Source organism: Magnolia sinica, chromosome 1 (genome assembly GCF_029962835.1).
Source record: "Magnolia sinica isolate HGM2019 chromosome 1, MsV1, whole genome shotgun sequence".
Taxonomy (NCBI): domain Eukaryota; kingdom Viridiplantae; phylum Streptophyta; class Magnoliopsida; order Magnoliales; family Magnoliaceae; genus Magnolia; species Magnolia sinica.
This window is the reverse complement of record NC_080573.1, coordinates 13,358,012-13,376,732: the sequence shown is the minus strand read 5'-3', so window position 1 is coordinate 13,376,732 and position 18,721 is coordinate 13,358,012. Positions and strand designations below refer to the sequence as shown.

Below are 18,721 nucleotides of genomic sequence, written 5' to 3'. Positions count from 1 at the left end.
CTTAGTTTGGGGTTCCATTGACCCGTAATGTAAAATTGAACCTTGGATTTGAACCTAGAATCGGGCCCCCTCAATCAATATTTTTTTTTTACATTAAAAAAAAAAAGAAGCATAATCTTTCAAAATATCTCATGTGTTAGTGTGCGATTGAACGAGATTTTATATATATATATATATATATATATATATATATATATATATATATATATATACACACACATGCAATTAGGTTGTATTATAAAAACAAAACATGCAATTGGATTGGATTATAAAAATCCCATAACCGTAGGACCGAACTGATTTTTTACGGCCCGATTTCGATTCGGTTCTAAGGTGCCAACAATCTAATTCCGATTCTGATTTTCCTAGAACTGTTGGGAACGATTCGGTTTCGGTTTCACCCCAAAACCAGATCAAACTGAAACTGTGTGCACCCCTAGTTATATCTAGGGGTGTCAATGGGTTGGGTTCAATCTTAAAAATCAGAATTTTGAATAGACCCGACCTGACAACCAGGCCTGAAACAGTTCAAAATTTGGGTTGAGACATACCTAGGCTCGACCCACTAATAGCCCTAGTTATATCGACATGCTTCTGCAGGGTAGGGGTGTCAACGGGCCGGGTTAGGGCCAGTCCAAGCATTGTCCAAGCCTAACCCACATTGTTAAAGTCAAGCCCTAACCTAGCCCGAGCCCATGATAGGCCAAGTAGTTTAGTCCGAGCCTAGCACGAAGTGTTTATATTAGGCCCAGCTCGAGCCTGAGTCCGAATAAAAATTGGTAAAACAAAGGGTAGTTTTGATGGGGCACATGATACGTTTATGTTATGATATTTGATCTGAGCATTTTGTGGGCCTTGAGGTAGAGAGAGAGAGAGAGAGAGAGAGAGAGAGAGAGAGATGTGATGCTGACCTTGATGCCATTGTTGTAATGGTCGAAGGCCTTGCTGTTGCAATAGTAACAAGGGCTTTGGTCGGTTGAACGTAGAGAGAGATTGGAGTCGTCCAAGGTGAGAGAGAAAGAGATTGAAGGAATGGTGAGAGGTGAGAAAGAAGAAGGCTCTTGGGAGGCAGAGATTATTTTAATGACTATTTCTTTAAATGAGAAACTCAACTTGTTTGGGTTGCCGGCTTGGGTGGGCCCTACCATAGTTTTATGTGAAATCCACTCAGATCAATAAGTGTGTCACCATATGTTAGGCCCAAGGCCCAAAAATCACTCCCTTTCGTGTTTTAGTTAGACCACACTAGAGTCAGGCATCAAGTCGAGTCTGACCAAGTTAGGGTTGACCCGGCTTGATTTGGTTTTAAAATAGACCTGACCCAAACTTGGCCCGACTCCATAGCGAGTCTAGCATGCCTGACCCGATCGACTAATCCAGATCGAGTTCAACCCAGTCACAAGTACCGAGTCAAGTCGAGTCGCCACCGAATTGGGTCGGGTGTAGCAAGTATCCATAGGCTGAGATCACAACTCAAAACCTCGGTGCACTTGCCAAAATTGAAATTCACTATCACTCACTTTCTTGAGCCATAGTGGGATTTGAGGCATTCCAATTTCTTTTTGATGCAATGGGAGCATGGCTCGATGAGATGACATTGTCTGTTCTCTTGAACCAAAGCTTTGTCATTCCTATCTCTGGGTTTAATATTTTCTTTTTCATCTTCACCTCCTATGTTTCTCTCTCTAATCTTCGTTGATTGGAATGTCATGATTTCACCGACAGAAAAAAGAAATGAAGGTAGGGTTTATATGCAGGATAGAAAATCTTGATTATATTTCAATGATCCGCCTTTATAAACCTTAATGGGTTGGGCTGGGCTGATAAGTTTTTGGATATCTAGTCTAAGCCCAAACCATTTAAAAATAGGCTTAAATTTAAGCTTGAGCCCAGCCTAAGTCCAATTTGCAGCAGGCTAGTCTTATAAGCCTGACCGGCAAACCCGACCCATTGACACTCCTAGCAAGGATAGCCCGTTCTTACTATGAGGTTGGTAGCTTATCTCTAATACAGTGAATGCATGAATATAATATTCCATGTTCATGCATGACATCCTAATGTTTCACAAGTACAACCATTTATGCTTGAGCACTCACTAATACTACATATGCCACCATTAATCTTTAGGCACCTCACACATGCTACATGTGATAGTGTGCAAAAAATTAACAAGAATGTTGCACGTGACACCAATCATCTTAAGCTCTTTATATGTTTTAGCTTCTATATTCAAAGTATTTGGATAAATAAGATACAATGCAATTGATCTAAGGGCGTGTTTGGATTCACGGTTTCGAGTGAATAATATCGCATTAGTGGGGTTGATGGGACATGTCCCTCGTTTGGAAACGAACGGCAGGCGATGCATTCAACGTGCGCGAATACGCCCGAGAACCACTTTGCATCATCGATGGGATTGTACCGCGCAATCGGCCGAACATTCAGTCAGACGTAAACAGGAAGAAATCATTTTCTTCTTTCACCATGTTGCTGGTAATGCCCAGAATGGCTGTCTTTTAACAAATCCACACCGTCCATCATCTTCTTCTCAAGATTTAAACCATGAATGGTGAGCTTTGATCATCCGATGATGTGGCCCACTGAGACAATCAAGCTGAAACAACAGCTGAACGATCTTCTTTTGATCATTGTAGCGATCATGAGGAAGTACATGGTCATGAAAAGTCAACATGTTTTTTATGGATTTTTCTCCCTCTACCTGATGAACGGTTCAGATCCACCTTTCACTGCATGATGGTGGCCCACAACGAAAAGACGGAACCTCTGTTTCGCAACAGAGTCGACGTACGTCGACTCTGTGAAGTTTGGTGGCCCACTTATTGAAGTTTCTTGGAAAATCCACTCCGTCCATTGGATTTAGGACGAAAAACCATCTGGAAGGGAGTGCTTTTGGAGTGAAATCAGCGTGGTCCATGATGGTATTTACTCCGCCGTCCATTTCATGTTTAACGGTTGAGATTCTGCAATAGTTTGCATAGAAATGAAAGGACACCTAGGCAAGGGTAATGCCCACCCTCTGAAGTGAATGAACGGCTCAGATCATTCAATGAAACAGTGAGTGGGCCCCACTACACGCACGTATATACATCATGTGGCCCTTATCCGATCGTTTCCAAACATTGATCTAACATAAATTTGTATACATGCTAGAGTAATACGTCCTATCCAAACATTGGTTAGTGGCACGTCTCCGCTGGATGTATTCTGAATATCACCCAACATATGCGTGAACAGTACCGAATACAATACAATACAACCAAAACGTGAATCCAAACACGCCCTAAGACAACATTACTTATATAGGCTAGGAGTATTTGAACTTTGAATGCTTGTAAGTTTTTTAAACTATAAGTTATAAATAACTTACAAGCAAAAGCCACTTACAAATACTTCTGTTTCGATGTAATTTATAAGTTACTTAGGGCGTGTTTGGTCCGTGAAATTAAATGGTATTGAATTGTATTGGATGAGATTAATATCATTATTGCACATTAATGATTGCATGTATGTAAATACTGTGGTATTGTAGCCATCCAATCCCATGTTTGGGATAAAACTTTTGCTATAGGAAGGCATCGGATTAAGCAAAATCATGTTTAGTGGGCCATGGAATTGTAATCAGTGGACCAGATTCACAATGGGTGTCATTTAATTGTACACATATATAACTAGAATGTCACATGTAAATGGTGTATATGGATGTGTGACATAGATAAATGTATGCATCAATGTAAAGCCCACATTTGTAGTGGATTTCAAAATCAACGAAAATCCAGCATGAGACCAAATGCAACTCCACAGGACTAAATGCAATTCCATCCCACCTAATCCCAACCTTTCCCATCCTCACTAAATGCTGGATGGAATTGCACGGGACCGAATACAATTCTATCCCACCTAATCCCATCTAATACTCCGCACCAAACGTCCCCTTACGGGCAACTTAGTTTATGTGTTTGGATAATTAATAAGTTAAATTATATGTAAGAATTTGTATATTCACACAAACCAAAGCTTAGAGTAGGGAATAATTCCAAAATAGATTAACGCATAATAAATCTTGCCACGAAGTATATTATTTTATTAAATTCATATCGACGTATAATTAATTCAATTTATAAACTAAACTAATCATCCAGTGGACCATTTTATGGGCCCATATATTCAAAATACCTATAATATGGACCAACAACTTAAGCTAAGCAGAAACTAAAAATTCTCATATTCTTTTTAAAATATGTTTACAATATTGTAAATAAGCACCGATTTAGAAATTATGTTCTCTAATGATATACGTTCTCATCTAAATAAACAAATCTTTTTACTTGAATTTAAAATAATTAGAATAAAATGGGCTCAAGCCCATCTTACTTGCTGTACAGAACTGATTGCTCATAGTAGCTCCAACTAGTCTATTTGCACCCTTACTTCTTGGATAGTCAAAACTATTCACGAATTAATCCATTCATTTGTTAAAGACAACAAAAAAAAAAAGAAAAAAAAAACAAATATGACAACCAGAACTCAAGCAAAACTAAAAAATTGGCAAAAAAAATAAAAAAGGTCTAATAATATGTTTTGGACATCATGGGCCATTTGATAAGCAGACCGTCCTAATTTTTCGGCTCAAGTTGTAAAATCAGTCAGTGGCAGAATTGATGGATGGTGTGGATCAATTATACAACAGTTGACAGTGGACCCCACTGTCACGGCATCTCGGCCACCCTATTTGCAATGAACACGGATGGCTAATGACAAGAAGCAAAGAAGGGCCACCATAATGTTTGTGAGAAATCCACGCTATACATTCAGTCCCAAAATTAGGTAGACCCAAAACTCAAGTGGGCCATTAGATTATGTATGCTTTTAACTGTCCATTAAATGTTCACCAATTCAATAGTTAGATAGTTAAATAAGTTTAATTTTAGTTCATTGTAATATAAATTGAGACCAATAATTTGAAGTTTAATTTTGATACAGTGATGTGGGTGGGACCTGACTATGGGCCTACCACGATGCATACGTTGTATATCTATCTACACTGTTTATCCATTAAAACAAAAAAATGAAGCTTATATCAGCACGTGGTCTCGAAAATGAAGCACGTACAAATCTCAGGTGGACCACACCATGGGAAACGGTGACCTTTGGACGCCCACCATAAAAAACTTGCCAGGGTCCGCTGTAATATTAATTTACCATCCAACCCGTTGATAACGTCACACAGATCTGGATGAAGGGAAGCTATAAATATCAGCTTGATTCAAAACTTTGTGGCCCGCAAAAAGAATTCAATTGTCAATCATCACTGTTTCCAGTGGTCTGGGGTCTACCTGAGATTTGGATCTGCTTCATTTTTGGGTGTATGCTCTAAAATTATCTGGAAAAACGGACAGACGGTGTAGATATACAACGCATACATCAAGGTGGGCCCCACGGTCGGGTCCCACCCACATCGCTGGATCCGTGGTCGTAGTTCGCGTTCCTCTGTCCGCGAGTATGGAAAGATTCTTTCTCGAAAGGTACCGTCGTGCTCTCCTCAAAATACCTAAATACCCTTTCCTTTTCTACTCTACTCTCTCTCTCTCTCTCTCTCTCTCTCTGCGTTCCAAGGAAGCAACCCAAGCACAGGACTTCTCCTTCTCTCTTGAAACCCTAAGAATGGCTGAGAACAAGAACAAATACGACCGTCAGCTCAGGTAATTTTTCCCATATCACCCTCTTACCAATTGACCGAAATGCCCCCAACCTTTTAAGATATTCTTCTCTTCCTTTCCTTGCAATTCTTTTATATTTTCTCATTCACACCACTGAGTTTTCATTTCTCGAATAAAAATCTCTTCTTTTTTTATTTTTTTCGTCGGAAACCGCTGATAAATATCCGCTTGGCGATTCTTGTATAGACGGACTGTGAGAAACCATATTTGTGGGGCCCACATTATGGGTTATCTAGACCGTTCGTTTTGTGGGACCCTTCAGTTCCTGTTGAGTGTTGGGATGGTGGCTACACTTCTGCGGTTGTCTGTCTGCAGGCTTCAGTTCCGTGCGATTTTGGTATAGATGGGCTGAGAAACCATATTCGTGAAGCCCACATCATGAGTGATCTAGACCGTTCGTCTCATTGGACCGTTCAGTTTCTTTTTTCTACGGATGATACACTTCTGCTCGTATGATGATATCCATTTTTAAATGAATTTTTAAAATTCATTCGTAAAAAGAGCAATTAGAGGTGTACTTTGGGAGTTTGTACTGTTGGGGTTTTCAGTTTGTACAGCTGGGACCCATGATTCAACGATCCGGACCATTTGATATGGTGGACATATCAAGTTAGCAAGTGAGCTTAGAGTTCTTCATTTAGTTGGTTCCTTGGTTAAGAAGGGTTGGTTTCTAATAAGAATAACATTGATTCTAGAATTAGTTTCTAAATAGGATGGATATAGAAGGTTTCTTCAGTTGAAGTGTTTCACTGTGAGTGAGTTACAAGTTGTAATTTGTGTAGGGCTCATTTGGGACCTTGTATTTGGAATGCATTAGAATCCAAATTACAATTACATTGAAATCAAGGCAATTCTGAATCCTCAGTTGTGTTTGGCAGCTTGTAATTGGAATGCACTGGAATAAAAAATTGTATTTGGATGCCTCTAAGTTGAATACATTGGAATTCTTTAGTATATTCATAGGAACCTAAATTTGATTAACTAAATCAGTATATGTTTATGATATTTGACGGAACAATTGTAATAAGCCCATTGAAATATATACCTTGGCAAAAAATGACGAAATTTTGAGCCTCGGGTGGGCCACAAACGTAAGGATCACAAATGAGTGACTCAACGGCATGTTTTAACCATTCATTTGGATGGCCAATGTTTGGACAATTTGGATCATTCTACTGATGTGATTTTAGTGTTGCGGCTGATAATTGGATTGTTTTAGTTATCATCAGCATGCCACGTGTAATACGGATTAGTATCTTAGCAATACCTTTGTTAAATGTGCAACTCTCCTGCCTTTAAAAAGAGAGCCAAAGAAGGCATTTAACTCCAATTAAACCCAAATCACAGTAAAAAGGTAAGATTTTAACGCACATAAAAATCGTGCATTTCAAATACCTTCGATTCCATTTGCCTCCAAAATCATAGCGTTGAACGAAAAAAGCAACCACGAGGAATCCATTTACCCCCAAATATATCCAAAACAGGGCTGCCAAACTACGTGTTACAGATTTTCAATGCATTTGAAATCCTGAGAAAAAAAGAAATGATTTCACATATTTGTAAACGTCTTACATCCGATACCTTTTACAACTTAAAAAGTTACAGGCATCCAAATGACTCAGTGTAAAATGAGTTGCATTTGTGTTGTCATGTTTGCTGCATTATTGAAAAGGATGTAGAGATCTATGAAGATGTTTCCAATAGAATTAGGGATGGCATGTGCCTCTGGAGTGTTGGGTGATCACCACAATTGCCAATGAAACTTGAAAGTGAAAATTTTAGAAGGCAACTATTATACTGACTATACTACACATGGCGGAGTGTGGGGTGGTTAGGATGCAACATGACCAGTGCATCAATGTTGAAGAGATGGGGATATTGAGATGGATGTATGGAAAAACTAGAAAAATAGACTCAAGAATGAGGTCATCAAAAGTAGTGCCAGGAGTAGTCTCAATAGGAGATAAAATGATGGAGAGCAGACTGAGATTCTTTGTTCATTTGCAAGAAAGACCGGAGAAGGCTCTAGTAATAATGGGAACTTTAATTAGGGTCGAAGGTCCTGAAGAGAGGATTGGTAGAAGACCTAAAATAACTTGGATTGAGGTGGTGAGAGGGACGTTAATACTCTCTTTCTCTCTCTCTCTCTCTTCCCTGAACCAAGGATAGGGCCTTTTTTCTCTTGAAAGGAGCGCATGATCTTAGGAATGATTGGTGAAATAGAAGTTGAATGGTTGATACCAAATGGCTGGACAATGTATGATGATGATTTTTTATCAATGTTTTTACAATGTGGTGTTTGTTCATGCTCTTGATGAGCAATGTGCACACATCGGGCTGACTGTGAGCTACCTGATTTCATATTTGGGTACCTATGCTTTCCAAGTATATGCAACAATGTGTTAGGCCATCGAGTAGCCCCAAATATATGTTATAATGATAAATAGGTAAAATTCCACTAATCAATCTGGTTGTGCTAAAGGCTGCAAACCTTCCCATTTTGGCCTCACATGTAAGCTAGGATAATGCATGGGGGCCTGTGCCCAGATATCCAACAGTTCTCTTGTTGTACAGGTTCCCACTTTAGCTTAGACGGATTTCTAATAGTTGCAGGGGTGTGTTTCTATTGTTATTTCAAATTATTTACCGATAACTTTCAATAATACCAATAGGGAAGAACTCGATGTGCGGGTGCACATGCCTGCAAATATTCAGCACATGTCAGTGTGGAAAATTTGTCCAAAGTCCAATTCATTGAACAAGTAGGTGTCACTGTTCATTTGTCTTTTTTTTTTTTTTGAAAGATGAGAATTTTATTAGGCCAAAAGCAATAGGAGAAAACAAAACACAAAACAGCACAGAAAGAAAGCAAAACCTGAAACAAAGATACAACACACCAGTCCCACGACTGGACAACCTGAGCAAAATCAAGGAGCCCAATCCCTAAACAAATACAAGACACGATTAGATACCCCGGCTGAGGAAGCTATCAAGTTGCCTTTCAAAAAAGGAAGCTCTTGAGTTGCGGAAGCAGCGATTGTTCCTTTCGGACCAGATGGTCCAAAGGATGGCTGGGAGGATGATTCACCACTTTCTCCTACCCAGGAACCCCCATCTTCCCCCTCCCATAAGTAATAAAGATCTCCAAAAGAGGTTGGCATTACCCGAGAAACCCTATCCATGTTGAAAACCCTATGCCAAATCTCTGCAGAAAATGAACAATGAAGGAAAAGGTGGCCAACACTCTTGGCATCTTGGAGACATAGAAGGTACAAATTGGGTGAGATCATCCCCCATTTCCTGAGATTAGCCACTGTGGACTTGGTTTGTACCAACCAGCTAGGCAAAAGCTGCGACTTTGAGGGGGCCCCACCCCATACATCCAAAGTCCAAACAACACTAGTGTGGCAACAAGCAGCTGAGGAAGAAGTAGATGCCGCAAGGAGAAAATAAAAGGAACACACAGAGAAAGCTCCTGAATTAGAAGGAATCCAAATCAGCAGAGAGAGAGAGAGAGAGAGAGAGAGAGAGAGAGTGCCATTGAGAAAGGAGGGACGTCAGGTCCTGGAATTCGTCATCAGAAATATTCGTCCTTAAAGGAGGAACCCAAACACCATCCTCACGAACCCTAGAAAAACAATCGGCCACTGTTCATTTATCATGACCCAAAATCATGATGATCGATGTTGGAGATACTTGCATGTGAGAGGAACACTAATTAATGCTAGTCGTTAATTTTTATATAGGATCTGGGGCCGATTACAGGTGGACCCACTCGTAAGATGGCCTATCCCAAAAACCAAGGAAGCCCACTCATCTAATCGTTACTGATATCAGACATTGTTGTCATGACCCAAAATCATGATGATTGATGTTGTAGAGAACATTAATGGTATTCATTAATTTTTATATAGGATCTGGGGTCGATTACAGGGGAACCCACTTCTAAGATGGCCTAGCCCAAAAATCAATGAGCCCACTCATCTAGCGGATCTCAGACGTGTGTTATGTTGGCATGAGTGCCCAGAGAACACAATTCCTTGAGTATTCCACTCAAGCATCGGTACAATATTGTATGCATTCCAGGTGGTTATATACTAACACGTCTCCGTCTCTTCGCTGAAACTAAAATAAGAAAAGGGAGAAAAATAGAAAGAGCAAGGGAGAGGTCTGCCACATAGGAGGTCCTGTCTGAACCGCCACTGGCTTTATTATATTTTAGATATGTCTGTTTTTTGCTTCCTCAAGAAATTGCATGCTCGTCAGTGATGTTTTTGTATATTTATGGACAAATTTGTTTCCTATGGTATCTAGGATGTATTTCTATGGATTGGTTTCTTTGGACAATGCCACTCTGTTATGACATCGATTTGGCTCATGATTTGCCATATCTAGTGCTCTTTATAGTTTATTCACCTTTTTTTTTTCACATTCAAAATCTAAACCACACTGATCGAGTATTTCAAGGTACTGAAAATTGAAATTATGTTGACACATACGTACGTTTTCTGCTCAATAAAGGACGTACTTTAACTGAAATTGTAGGATATGGGGAGAACAAGGACAGTCAGCACTCGAGAAAGCTAGCATTTGCTTGCTGAACTGCGGTCCTACTGGTTCTGAAACACTGAAGAATCTTGTCCTTGGTGGGATTGGAAGTATCACAGTTGTTGATGGATCTAAAGTTGAAGAGGGCGACCTCGGTAACAATTTTATGGGTATGCTCTTCTGCCCTTTGCATTCTGTCATTTCATAATGCTCACAATTTTATTCTGTACTGATTTTAGTTTGATTTGAGCAGTGGATGGGCGAAGCATTGGACAGTCGAAGGCAAAATGTGTTTGTGCATTTCTGCAAGAGCTAAATGATGCAGTGAAAGCGAAGTTTGTGGAGGAATATCCAGAGGCACTAATCGAGACAAATCCTTCTTTTTTCAATCAGTTTACATTAATAATAGCAACACAGGTATGAAACAGTACCGCTACATGAGATTGAGTGGGGTACATTCTGGTTGTTATTATGATTTATAGTTGTTTCTCAAAAAAAAATAAAAGGAGAAGAGAGAGAGAGAGAGAGAGAGAGAGAGAGAGAGAGAGAGAGAGAGAGAGGGAAGCATTGAGAAACGATGGATTTTTTTAGTAAAACTTCAGGAGATGCTAAAATACACATATTTGCATTTTTAGGAATAAAAAATTTGCAAAAGGAAAGCATGCACAACAAATTTCCATTTGATAGGGGCCTAAAAGCACGCGTTGTCGTAAGAAACCAGTTCAACCATCTCATACATCCCATGATTCCCATCCATCCAAATATCTATCGATATTTAAGAATATCGACAACACATGATATTTTGTCGAGAAATCATTAATAAATGGAAAGGAAATGAAAGACTAGGGTCTTGATATTGCCAATGTTGCAATAACGATAATATTGTGATATAATCGATATTATAGTTGACAATTTGAACATTGCATATAGCTATACGGCCATTAAAAAAAAAAATTGAAACGGAAAGTTTTTTAATAAACATATTTTTGGCGATATCGATACATTAGCAATATTATTGAAATATCATTGATACGTTGGCGATACAAGCAACACTTTGAATTTACACAATAAAAAAATCTTGGCAATATCAATAGATTGGTGATACAAGTGACACTTGGAATTTACATAGTCAAAAATATTGGCAATACATTGGCGGTATCCATACATTGGTGATGCTTAGCGATACATTGCCAACGCCTGGAATTTCTAAAACTACTGGTGTTATCGATATCATTACCTATGTTATCAGTGTTGCCGAGCTGGAGAAAAGGATAATATTGGGGATACTCCGAACAATGGTTAGAAATAAAAAAAAATACTATTGGTATGTTATTAACTGTATTAAAATATTTAAAAAGGTGAGATCGTTGAAAATATGGTTTAGAATATGAAGGACTTAAAATTTGCCACACCAAAACAAAGTTTATGGAGTGCAAGTTTAGTAACAATAGGAGTGAAAACTAGGAATTAGTTAAGATTGCTGACTAATAAGTTTCCCAAAATGAGCACTTTCAATAACTTGGGTCAATAGGTCATGAGAGTGGAGATATTGAGAAGGATGTTGCCCATAAAATTCAAGTTGGGTAGAAGAAATGTAGATATGCCTTCGGAGTTTTATGTGGTTGACGTACCACTCAACTTGAAATGGACATTTTTTATGATAGCTACAAGGTAACGGTCGTAAATGTTACGTGTTATGGGGTTGAAATGGCCATAACGAATGTTACAGCTGTTACAAAAAAAGAGAGCTATAATGGCCCCGTAACGGTTCAGAAACATTTTTCTTTTAAAAAAAAGGTTGTAACGACCATTACGGGGGTTGTAACGGCTATTACAGCCCGTATCATAACAGTAACAGTGGTGGCTGTTACAGCCAATGTTTGTTTTTTTTTTTTTTTTGAAAGGTTACGATATTCATTAAACCAAAAACAAGAAACAACAAAAGGAAGAAGAAAAAGAAAGAGAAAAACAAAAAAGAACAACTAAACAGCAAGAGGCTACGCTGAGATAGCATCAGCCAGCAAGAATTAAGAAAGGAAAAATCTTCTTCCCTAAGGGATTCAACATAAGTGGCCCACTCAACCACCATCGACCAAACTTTGAGAGAAACGGCCTCGGCTGAGGAAGAGGCATTTCTAAAACATCTATTGTTTCTCTCAACCCAGATCGACCACCAAATCGCTGGGAGAATCATCCTCCAGATCTGAGTCTTCTTCTCTCGGAATCTGATGTCGAGCCAAGCTTGAAGAAGATGAACCATAGAGCTAGAAATGCACCAGCTGAGCTGAAATCTTCTGGCAAAATCCGCCCAGATGTGGGAGACGAAAGGGCAGTGAATTAATAAGTGGTCTATTGACTCCGCATTCTTCATACAGCATAGACAAATGTTGGGAAGAATCATTTCTCTTTTTTCCAGATTGTCTATGGTAAGGATCTTCTTGTTGACAACCAGCCAAGCAAAGGCGGTTATTTTGGGGGGGCACTGTGATAGGCCAAACGAGGGCCGAGGGATGGGAGGCATCGGGCGATATAGGGCAAAGGATCCTTCTGTAGAAAGAATGAACAGAAAAAACAGAGGACTTTTCCAATTTCCAAATACTTTTGTCATCGGCCTCGGGGCTGGGGAAGGATTTGTAGATGCACTCCAACAGATTAGCCAGAATTGGAATTTCCCAGTCTTCCAAATTCCTTTGACATCAGACTGACCACTTCATCTTTCCGTCTATACAAGAATAGCTGTCGGCGACGCTGGCATCCTTATCGGAGGCTATCCGATAAATAGGGGAAAAAACATCTTTAAGCAGCCTGTCGCCGACCCATGTCTTTCCAGAAATTGATTCCGTCACCCCTCCCGAGCTCAAATCCAACATTATTAAGGATCTCGTTTTGGGTGTGAAGAATGCCTTTCCATAAGTTTGAGGCTCCATTAGCCGAAGAAGGACAGGTCCACCACCCCCCAAGCGAACTGCCATACTTACCCTTAATCAAAGAATTCCATAAACTGCCATCCTCCGACCCCAGCCTCCATATCCACTTGGCAAGGAGAGCCTTGTTCATTCTCTTGAGGTCTCTGATTCCTGCTCCACCACTACTGGAAGGGTTGCAAGCATGTTTCTAGGCCATCAGGTGCATTCTCTTCTTGTCCTCTTTATCGTGCCACAAGAAATTGCAGCGCAACTTGTTAACAGAAGCTAACACAGAAGCAGGGCATTTGAATAAGGACATACAGTAGACAGGGAGGTTGGAGAGGGCTGATTTGATAAGCATTAGACGACCCCCGAGGGATAGAAAACGGCATTGCCATTTGGCTAGAAATTTGTCGAACTTGTTGACCACTTTGCTCCAAGCAGATTTGGGAGGAGACCCTAAACACAGCGGTAAGCAGTCGTAGGACGTCGGGAAAGAGTCTACCCGACAGCCAAAAGGATTAGCAAATGAGAGAGCTTCACCTTCTTCGAGATTAATCTCATAAAGCTTAGATTTGCCGATATTGACCCGAAGACCAGAGACCGCCTTGAAACACTGGATAGCTGTGCGCAGGTTGTCCATCTTCTCGGTGGAGGCCTCTGAAAAAATCATGATGTCATCTGCGAACTGAACGTGGGAAACCAGACTGCTTAAACCTTCAATATTGATGCCGCTTAAAATGCCTTCAGCCTGACCTTTGAGGAGCATACAGGAGAGCTTCACCCAAGAGGAATAAGAATGGAGATAAAGGGTCCCCTTGTCTGAGACCCCTACTGCCTTTAAAGTAACCCTTTGACGAGCCGTTTAATAGCACAGAAAAAGAAGGCGACCGAATGCATTCAGCGATCCAACTGTTCCATCTTGCCCCGAACCCCATCCGCTGCATCATATACAGGAGGAAGTCCCAATCGACGTGGTCGTAAGCCTTCTCGACGTCAAGGTTGCAAAAAATGCTTTTAGATTCAGATATGGAGGCGGAATGCAGGCATTCATTTGCGATGAGAGTGCAGTCGACTATCTGTCTGCCAGGAATGAAAGCGCATTGGTTAGGAGAAATAACTGATCCGATGACTTTCTTCAATCTCGTAGCCAGCACCCTGGCTAGAATTTTGTAAGGGCTGCTGATTAGGCTGATCGGTCTGAAATCATTGAAGGAAGCAGCTCCCAGAATCTTGGGAATGAGAGCGATGAAGGACGCGCCCAGAGCATTAGAGAGTTTGCTTCTATCATAAAATTCATCCATGAAAGCCATGACATCCTGTTGAACCATCTCCCAAAAGAAACTGAAGAAACGGATCGGGAATCCATCGGGGCTGGGAGCCTTGTCACCTTGGAGAGCCCAGATAGCCGCAATAACCTCTTCCAGAGAGAAAGGGGATTCCAGGAATTGGGCTTCGGCAGAGGAGAGGCAGCTGACCTGAAGATTGTCCAGGCGGGGTTTGATCCACTGGTCTTCTTTAAGGAGCCTGCTGAAACGGGAGACAGCCTCGAGTTCAATCAAGTTTTAATCTTCCACGCGAGATCCATTGATCAGAATTCTGGTGATCTTGTTAGTGCAGGAATGCATGGTGGCGAGACTGTGGAAGAATTTCGTGTTCCGATCGCCTTCTTTGATCCACTTAGTACAGGCTTTTTGCTTCCACGATATTTCTCTTTCCCGAACTCTGGCAGATAGAGTTTGGATGAGATGAATTCTCCTGGCCAGGGTATCCCTCGACATTGGGAAGGATTCCGCTTGAAGATCGATCGCCTGGATCTCAGCGAGCATCGCGTCTGACTGGTCTTCTCTGGTTTTCCACTCATTTGGCTTCCAGTGTTTTAGCTTTGATTTTAGGAGTCTTAGCTTGCTACTGAGTCTGAAACCTGCAAAAACTTGGACCTGGAAGCTATTCCACCACTCAGAAACGAGCTTGTAGAATCCCGGAATCTCGAGCCAAGAGATGTCAAAACGAAAAGGCTTTGGACCCCAATTGAGTTCGTCCATAGACAGGGAGATCGGCCAGTGGTCGGAGGTGATGTGAGGAAGGACAGACTGGCGAGCAGAGGGGAAGTGATCCATCCACTCGGCTGACAAAAGAAAGCGATCAAGCCTGGAAAGAATTGTCTTTAATCTGCCGTTTGTCCATCTGAATCTAGATCCGAGTAGAGGGAGGTCCACCAAATCATTGTCTTCGATCCATGACGAAAAACCTTTCATAACAGTCGAAATCTTAGAACCTTCCGACTTTTCTTCAGCAAATCTAATGATATTAAAATCGCCCACGAAACATGTGAGGCCAGTAAAATTCTTTCTGGTAGCAGATAGTTCTTCCCAGAGGAACTTCCGATCACCGTCAGTCAATGGGCCGTACACAGCGCAGATGAGGATAGAAGAGTTCGACGCTATTTCCTTCAATAATACCAAAAGAGAGTTTCTGCCTGTCCAGCTCTGCTGAAGATCCCAGATAGAAGATCTCCAAGCCACCAAGATACCTCCTGAAGCTCCAACAGCTTCTTTAGAGACCCATTTGGCATCCTTTTCTTTCCAAAGAGTGCCCAACAGACGATCATTGAAAGTCTGCACTTTTGTTTCTCGAAGGCAAAGAATCTGCGGGTTGTTTCTTCCGCACAAATCCTTGGTCAGCTGTCTTTTTTTGTTTTGAGCCCACTCCCCTGACATTCCAAGATACAATCTTCATGGTCGGACTGAACTGCCCTGATCTGACTGTTGCCCTGCATTAACCGAGATATCGACTGAATTGGCCAAGGTCGACTCTAGGTGTTGTAGTTCTCTAGAATTGCGCTGTTTTGGAATCCGATTTTTGGGTGATCTAGACACTGTGAGAGGTCTCCCACGATGTTCGACGCATTGGAACAACGCGATGAAATCTTCTGGGCTATCCCCAAAGGTCAGCCCAAGCAGTCTGCCCACATGACCTATAGCATCTCGAATCCATTTCTTCCTGTGAATTTTCTTCACCAGTTTGGCCCTGCTTTCTTCCATGATAATGCTAGACCCTCTTGCTTCTGCCTGGAAACCAAATATATTTATCAACATTGAGCTTAATATAGCTTGAATCGTCTGGGAATCAGATGGTGTGTGGAACACCTTGGATAACACATTGAGCTCAATATAGCTTTAATCGTCTGGCAATCAGAGTATCTGCCTGTTACAACCACCGTTACCGTTATGGAACACCTTGGATAACTATAAGACCAACCATGTTTTATGGTATAGAATGTTAAGCAGTTAAGGAATAACATGCTCATAGGATGAGTGTAGTTGAAATGAGGATGTTGGGTGGCAAGATGAGGAAGGATAGATATATAAGTGAATGCATTCTAGGGAACTTAAAAGTAGCACCAATAGGTAATAAGATGAAGGAAAGTAGACTTGGATGGTTTGGTCATGTGCAACGGAGACCAAGAACGGCATTGGTTAGGAGTGAGTTGGTACAAGTTAAAGGCTCTAAAAGGGCTGGGGAAAGGTTTAAAACGACATGGATGGAGGTAGTGTTCCAGTTGTTGGTGAGAAGTTGATAATATCGCCGATAGTATTGTATCTCTTCCAAATGTTGTATCTCTTCCAAATGTCGACGCTTTTTCAATGATATTTTTTTTCTTTTTTTCTTTTTTGCAATAAATACAGTTGTCGACGATAAATTCATTGTAGCTACCTACCCCTGTCACAGACTATACCATAGCCAGCAACCCATTTCGACAATAAAATGGAAGATGTTGTCGGGAATTTTGGGGAAAGCATAAATACGAAAAAAAAAAAAAAAAAAAAAGGAAGCAAAAACCCATGAGATCTATGTAAGAGAGTAGTTCTTGGTAGTTGTAGAAGATGATTGCCTGACCAGAAGTAGCATTTGGTGTGCCAATCGATTGATCGACAAATGTGCACTGGGCTATTGTAGTAGATACAAAAAATCGTCCAATTTCTTTCTCTCTCTCTCTCTCTCTCTCACTCTCTCTCTCACTCTCCTTCAAATGGATGATAGATTTCAACTGCAACGGGGATTTCAACGAATAATATGCGAAGATTGTTGGATTTTTGGTAGATTTTGGGTGGGATTTGAGGGATTGAGGCTTCTGAAACCGTCTCGTGGTTTCCTCAAATGGCTTTTTAAGCCCTCTTTTTATAGGGATGAGGGCATGATGTAATGTGCGAGTTGTGACTCACGACTACACCTTATGCTTCGAGGGCCCCACTGTGATGTAATTTTTTTATATCTGCGTCATCCATCTATTTTGGAAGATCATTTTAGGGCATGAGCCAAAAAATGAGTCAAATCCATATTTTAGGTGGACCACACAAAGGAAACAATGGTGATTGAATGCTACCATTAAAAACTTCGTAGGGCCCACTGTAATGTTTATTTGTGATCCAACCAATGTTTTAAATATCGTTATCGCATGATATATCGCACCTTTGGGATACGGATACATATCGGTTATCGCGTGGGATATATCGGTTGTATCGCGTAATGTATCGTTGTTGTTGGGAAACATGGGAACATTGGGAAATTGGCCGAATATTTCAAGGAAACTTCAAGGATTGTTGAAAAAGACATCAATACACACTTAGAAATAAAAACATTACAAAAAAAAAGTGCACATAATAGGGGTTTCATATGTATGGGGTCCTAAGACATGCACTGTCCAACTGAACTGATGCAAGTATATTTAAAGTCTATTCATATAATTTATAAACGTAAGAAGACATGTATGGAAACACAAGCAATGCATTTAAAAGCAAAAGAAGAATCACTAGATTAGGTTACATGTTTGATTTTGTATTTGGAAACTGATTTGTGAGAAATTGAGAAATTTCGATTTTTCCTAAATTTCCACAACTTGCCCCATCTCCCCCAAATCTTGAAATCAAAGCTTCAAATCCATGATTTTTCATGGAAAACATGAAGAATCATAGATTTTTAATCATTTGACATTTGATTGAACGTGATTTACAAAAAAAGGAAAAAAAAAAAAGAGGATCCAAAATCGAAAATGCTCACCGGATCAAATAGGTGGGATATATCGGCACTACCTATGCATTTCGTCTCGCACAGGTGGGATACAAGATATATCGTGGGATATATCAGCCAATATCGTCGATATTTAAAACACCGGATCCAACCACTTGATTAGGTCACACATATCTGGATGAAGGGAAAACACAAATATAAGCTTGATCAAAGATTTAAAGATGATGAATCGAGCGCTGTTAGGAAAGTGGACTTGGAGACTAGGTACGGAAGATGAAAACCTATGGAACAACATCATCAAAAGCAAGTACGGTTCTTTAGCAGGTGGCTGGTGGACAAAAGACTCTTTTGCCTACATGGCCTCAGCTGTATGGAGGGGAATCCTCCATATGAAAAAGAAGGTTATCAAAGGGATTGGCTTCAAGCTTGGCAAGGGAGATAGAATTCAGTTTTGGAATGATCCTTGGCTGGGAGATACACCCCTAAAAGTCAGATTTC

The 18,721-nt window shown here is 40.5% G+C and overlaps 1 protein-coding gene across 1 annotated transcript in view; it reads left to right on the top strand.

Annotated features, from left to right (window-relative positions):
• The first annotated feature begins 5,557 nt into the window (after positions 1 to 5,557).
• Positions 5,558 to 18,721, top strand: part of LOC131240417 (NEDD8-activating enzyme E1 regulatory subunit AXR1-like) — a 47,192-nt gene continuing 34,028 nt past the window's right edge. Inside the window, exons 1-3 of the mRNA XM_058238634.1 lie at positions 5,558 to 5,720; positions 10,284 to 10,456; positions 10,540 to 10,703. Of these exons, the coding sequence (XP_058094617.1) occupies positions 5,683 to 5,720; positions 10,284 to 10,456; positions 10,540 to 10,703 (375 nt within the window). The 5' untranslated portion in view covers positions 5,558 to 5,682. The remainder of the gene's footprint in view (positions 5,721 to 10,283; positions 10,457 to 10,539; positions 10,704 to 18,721) is intronic.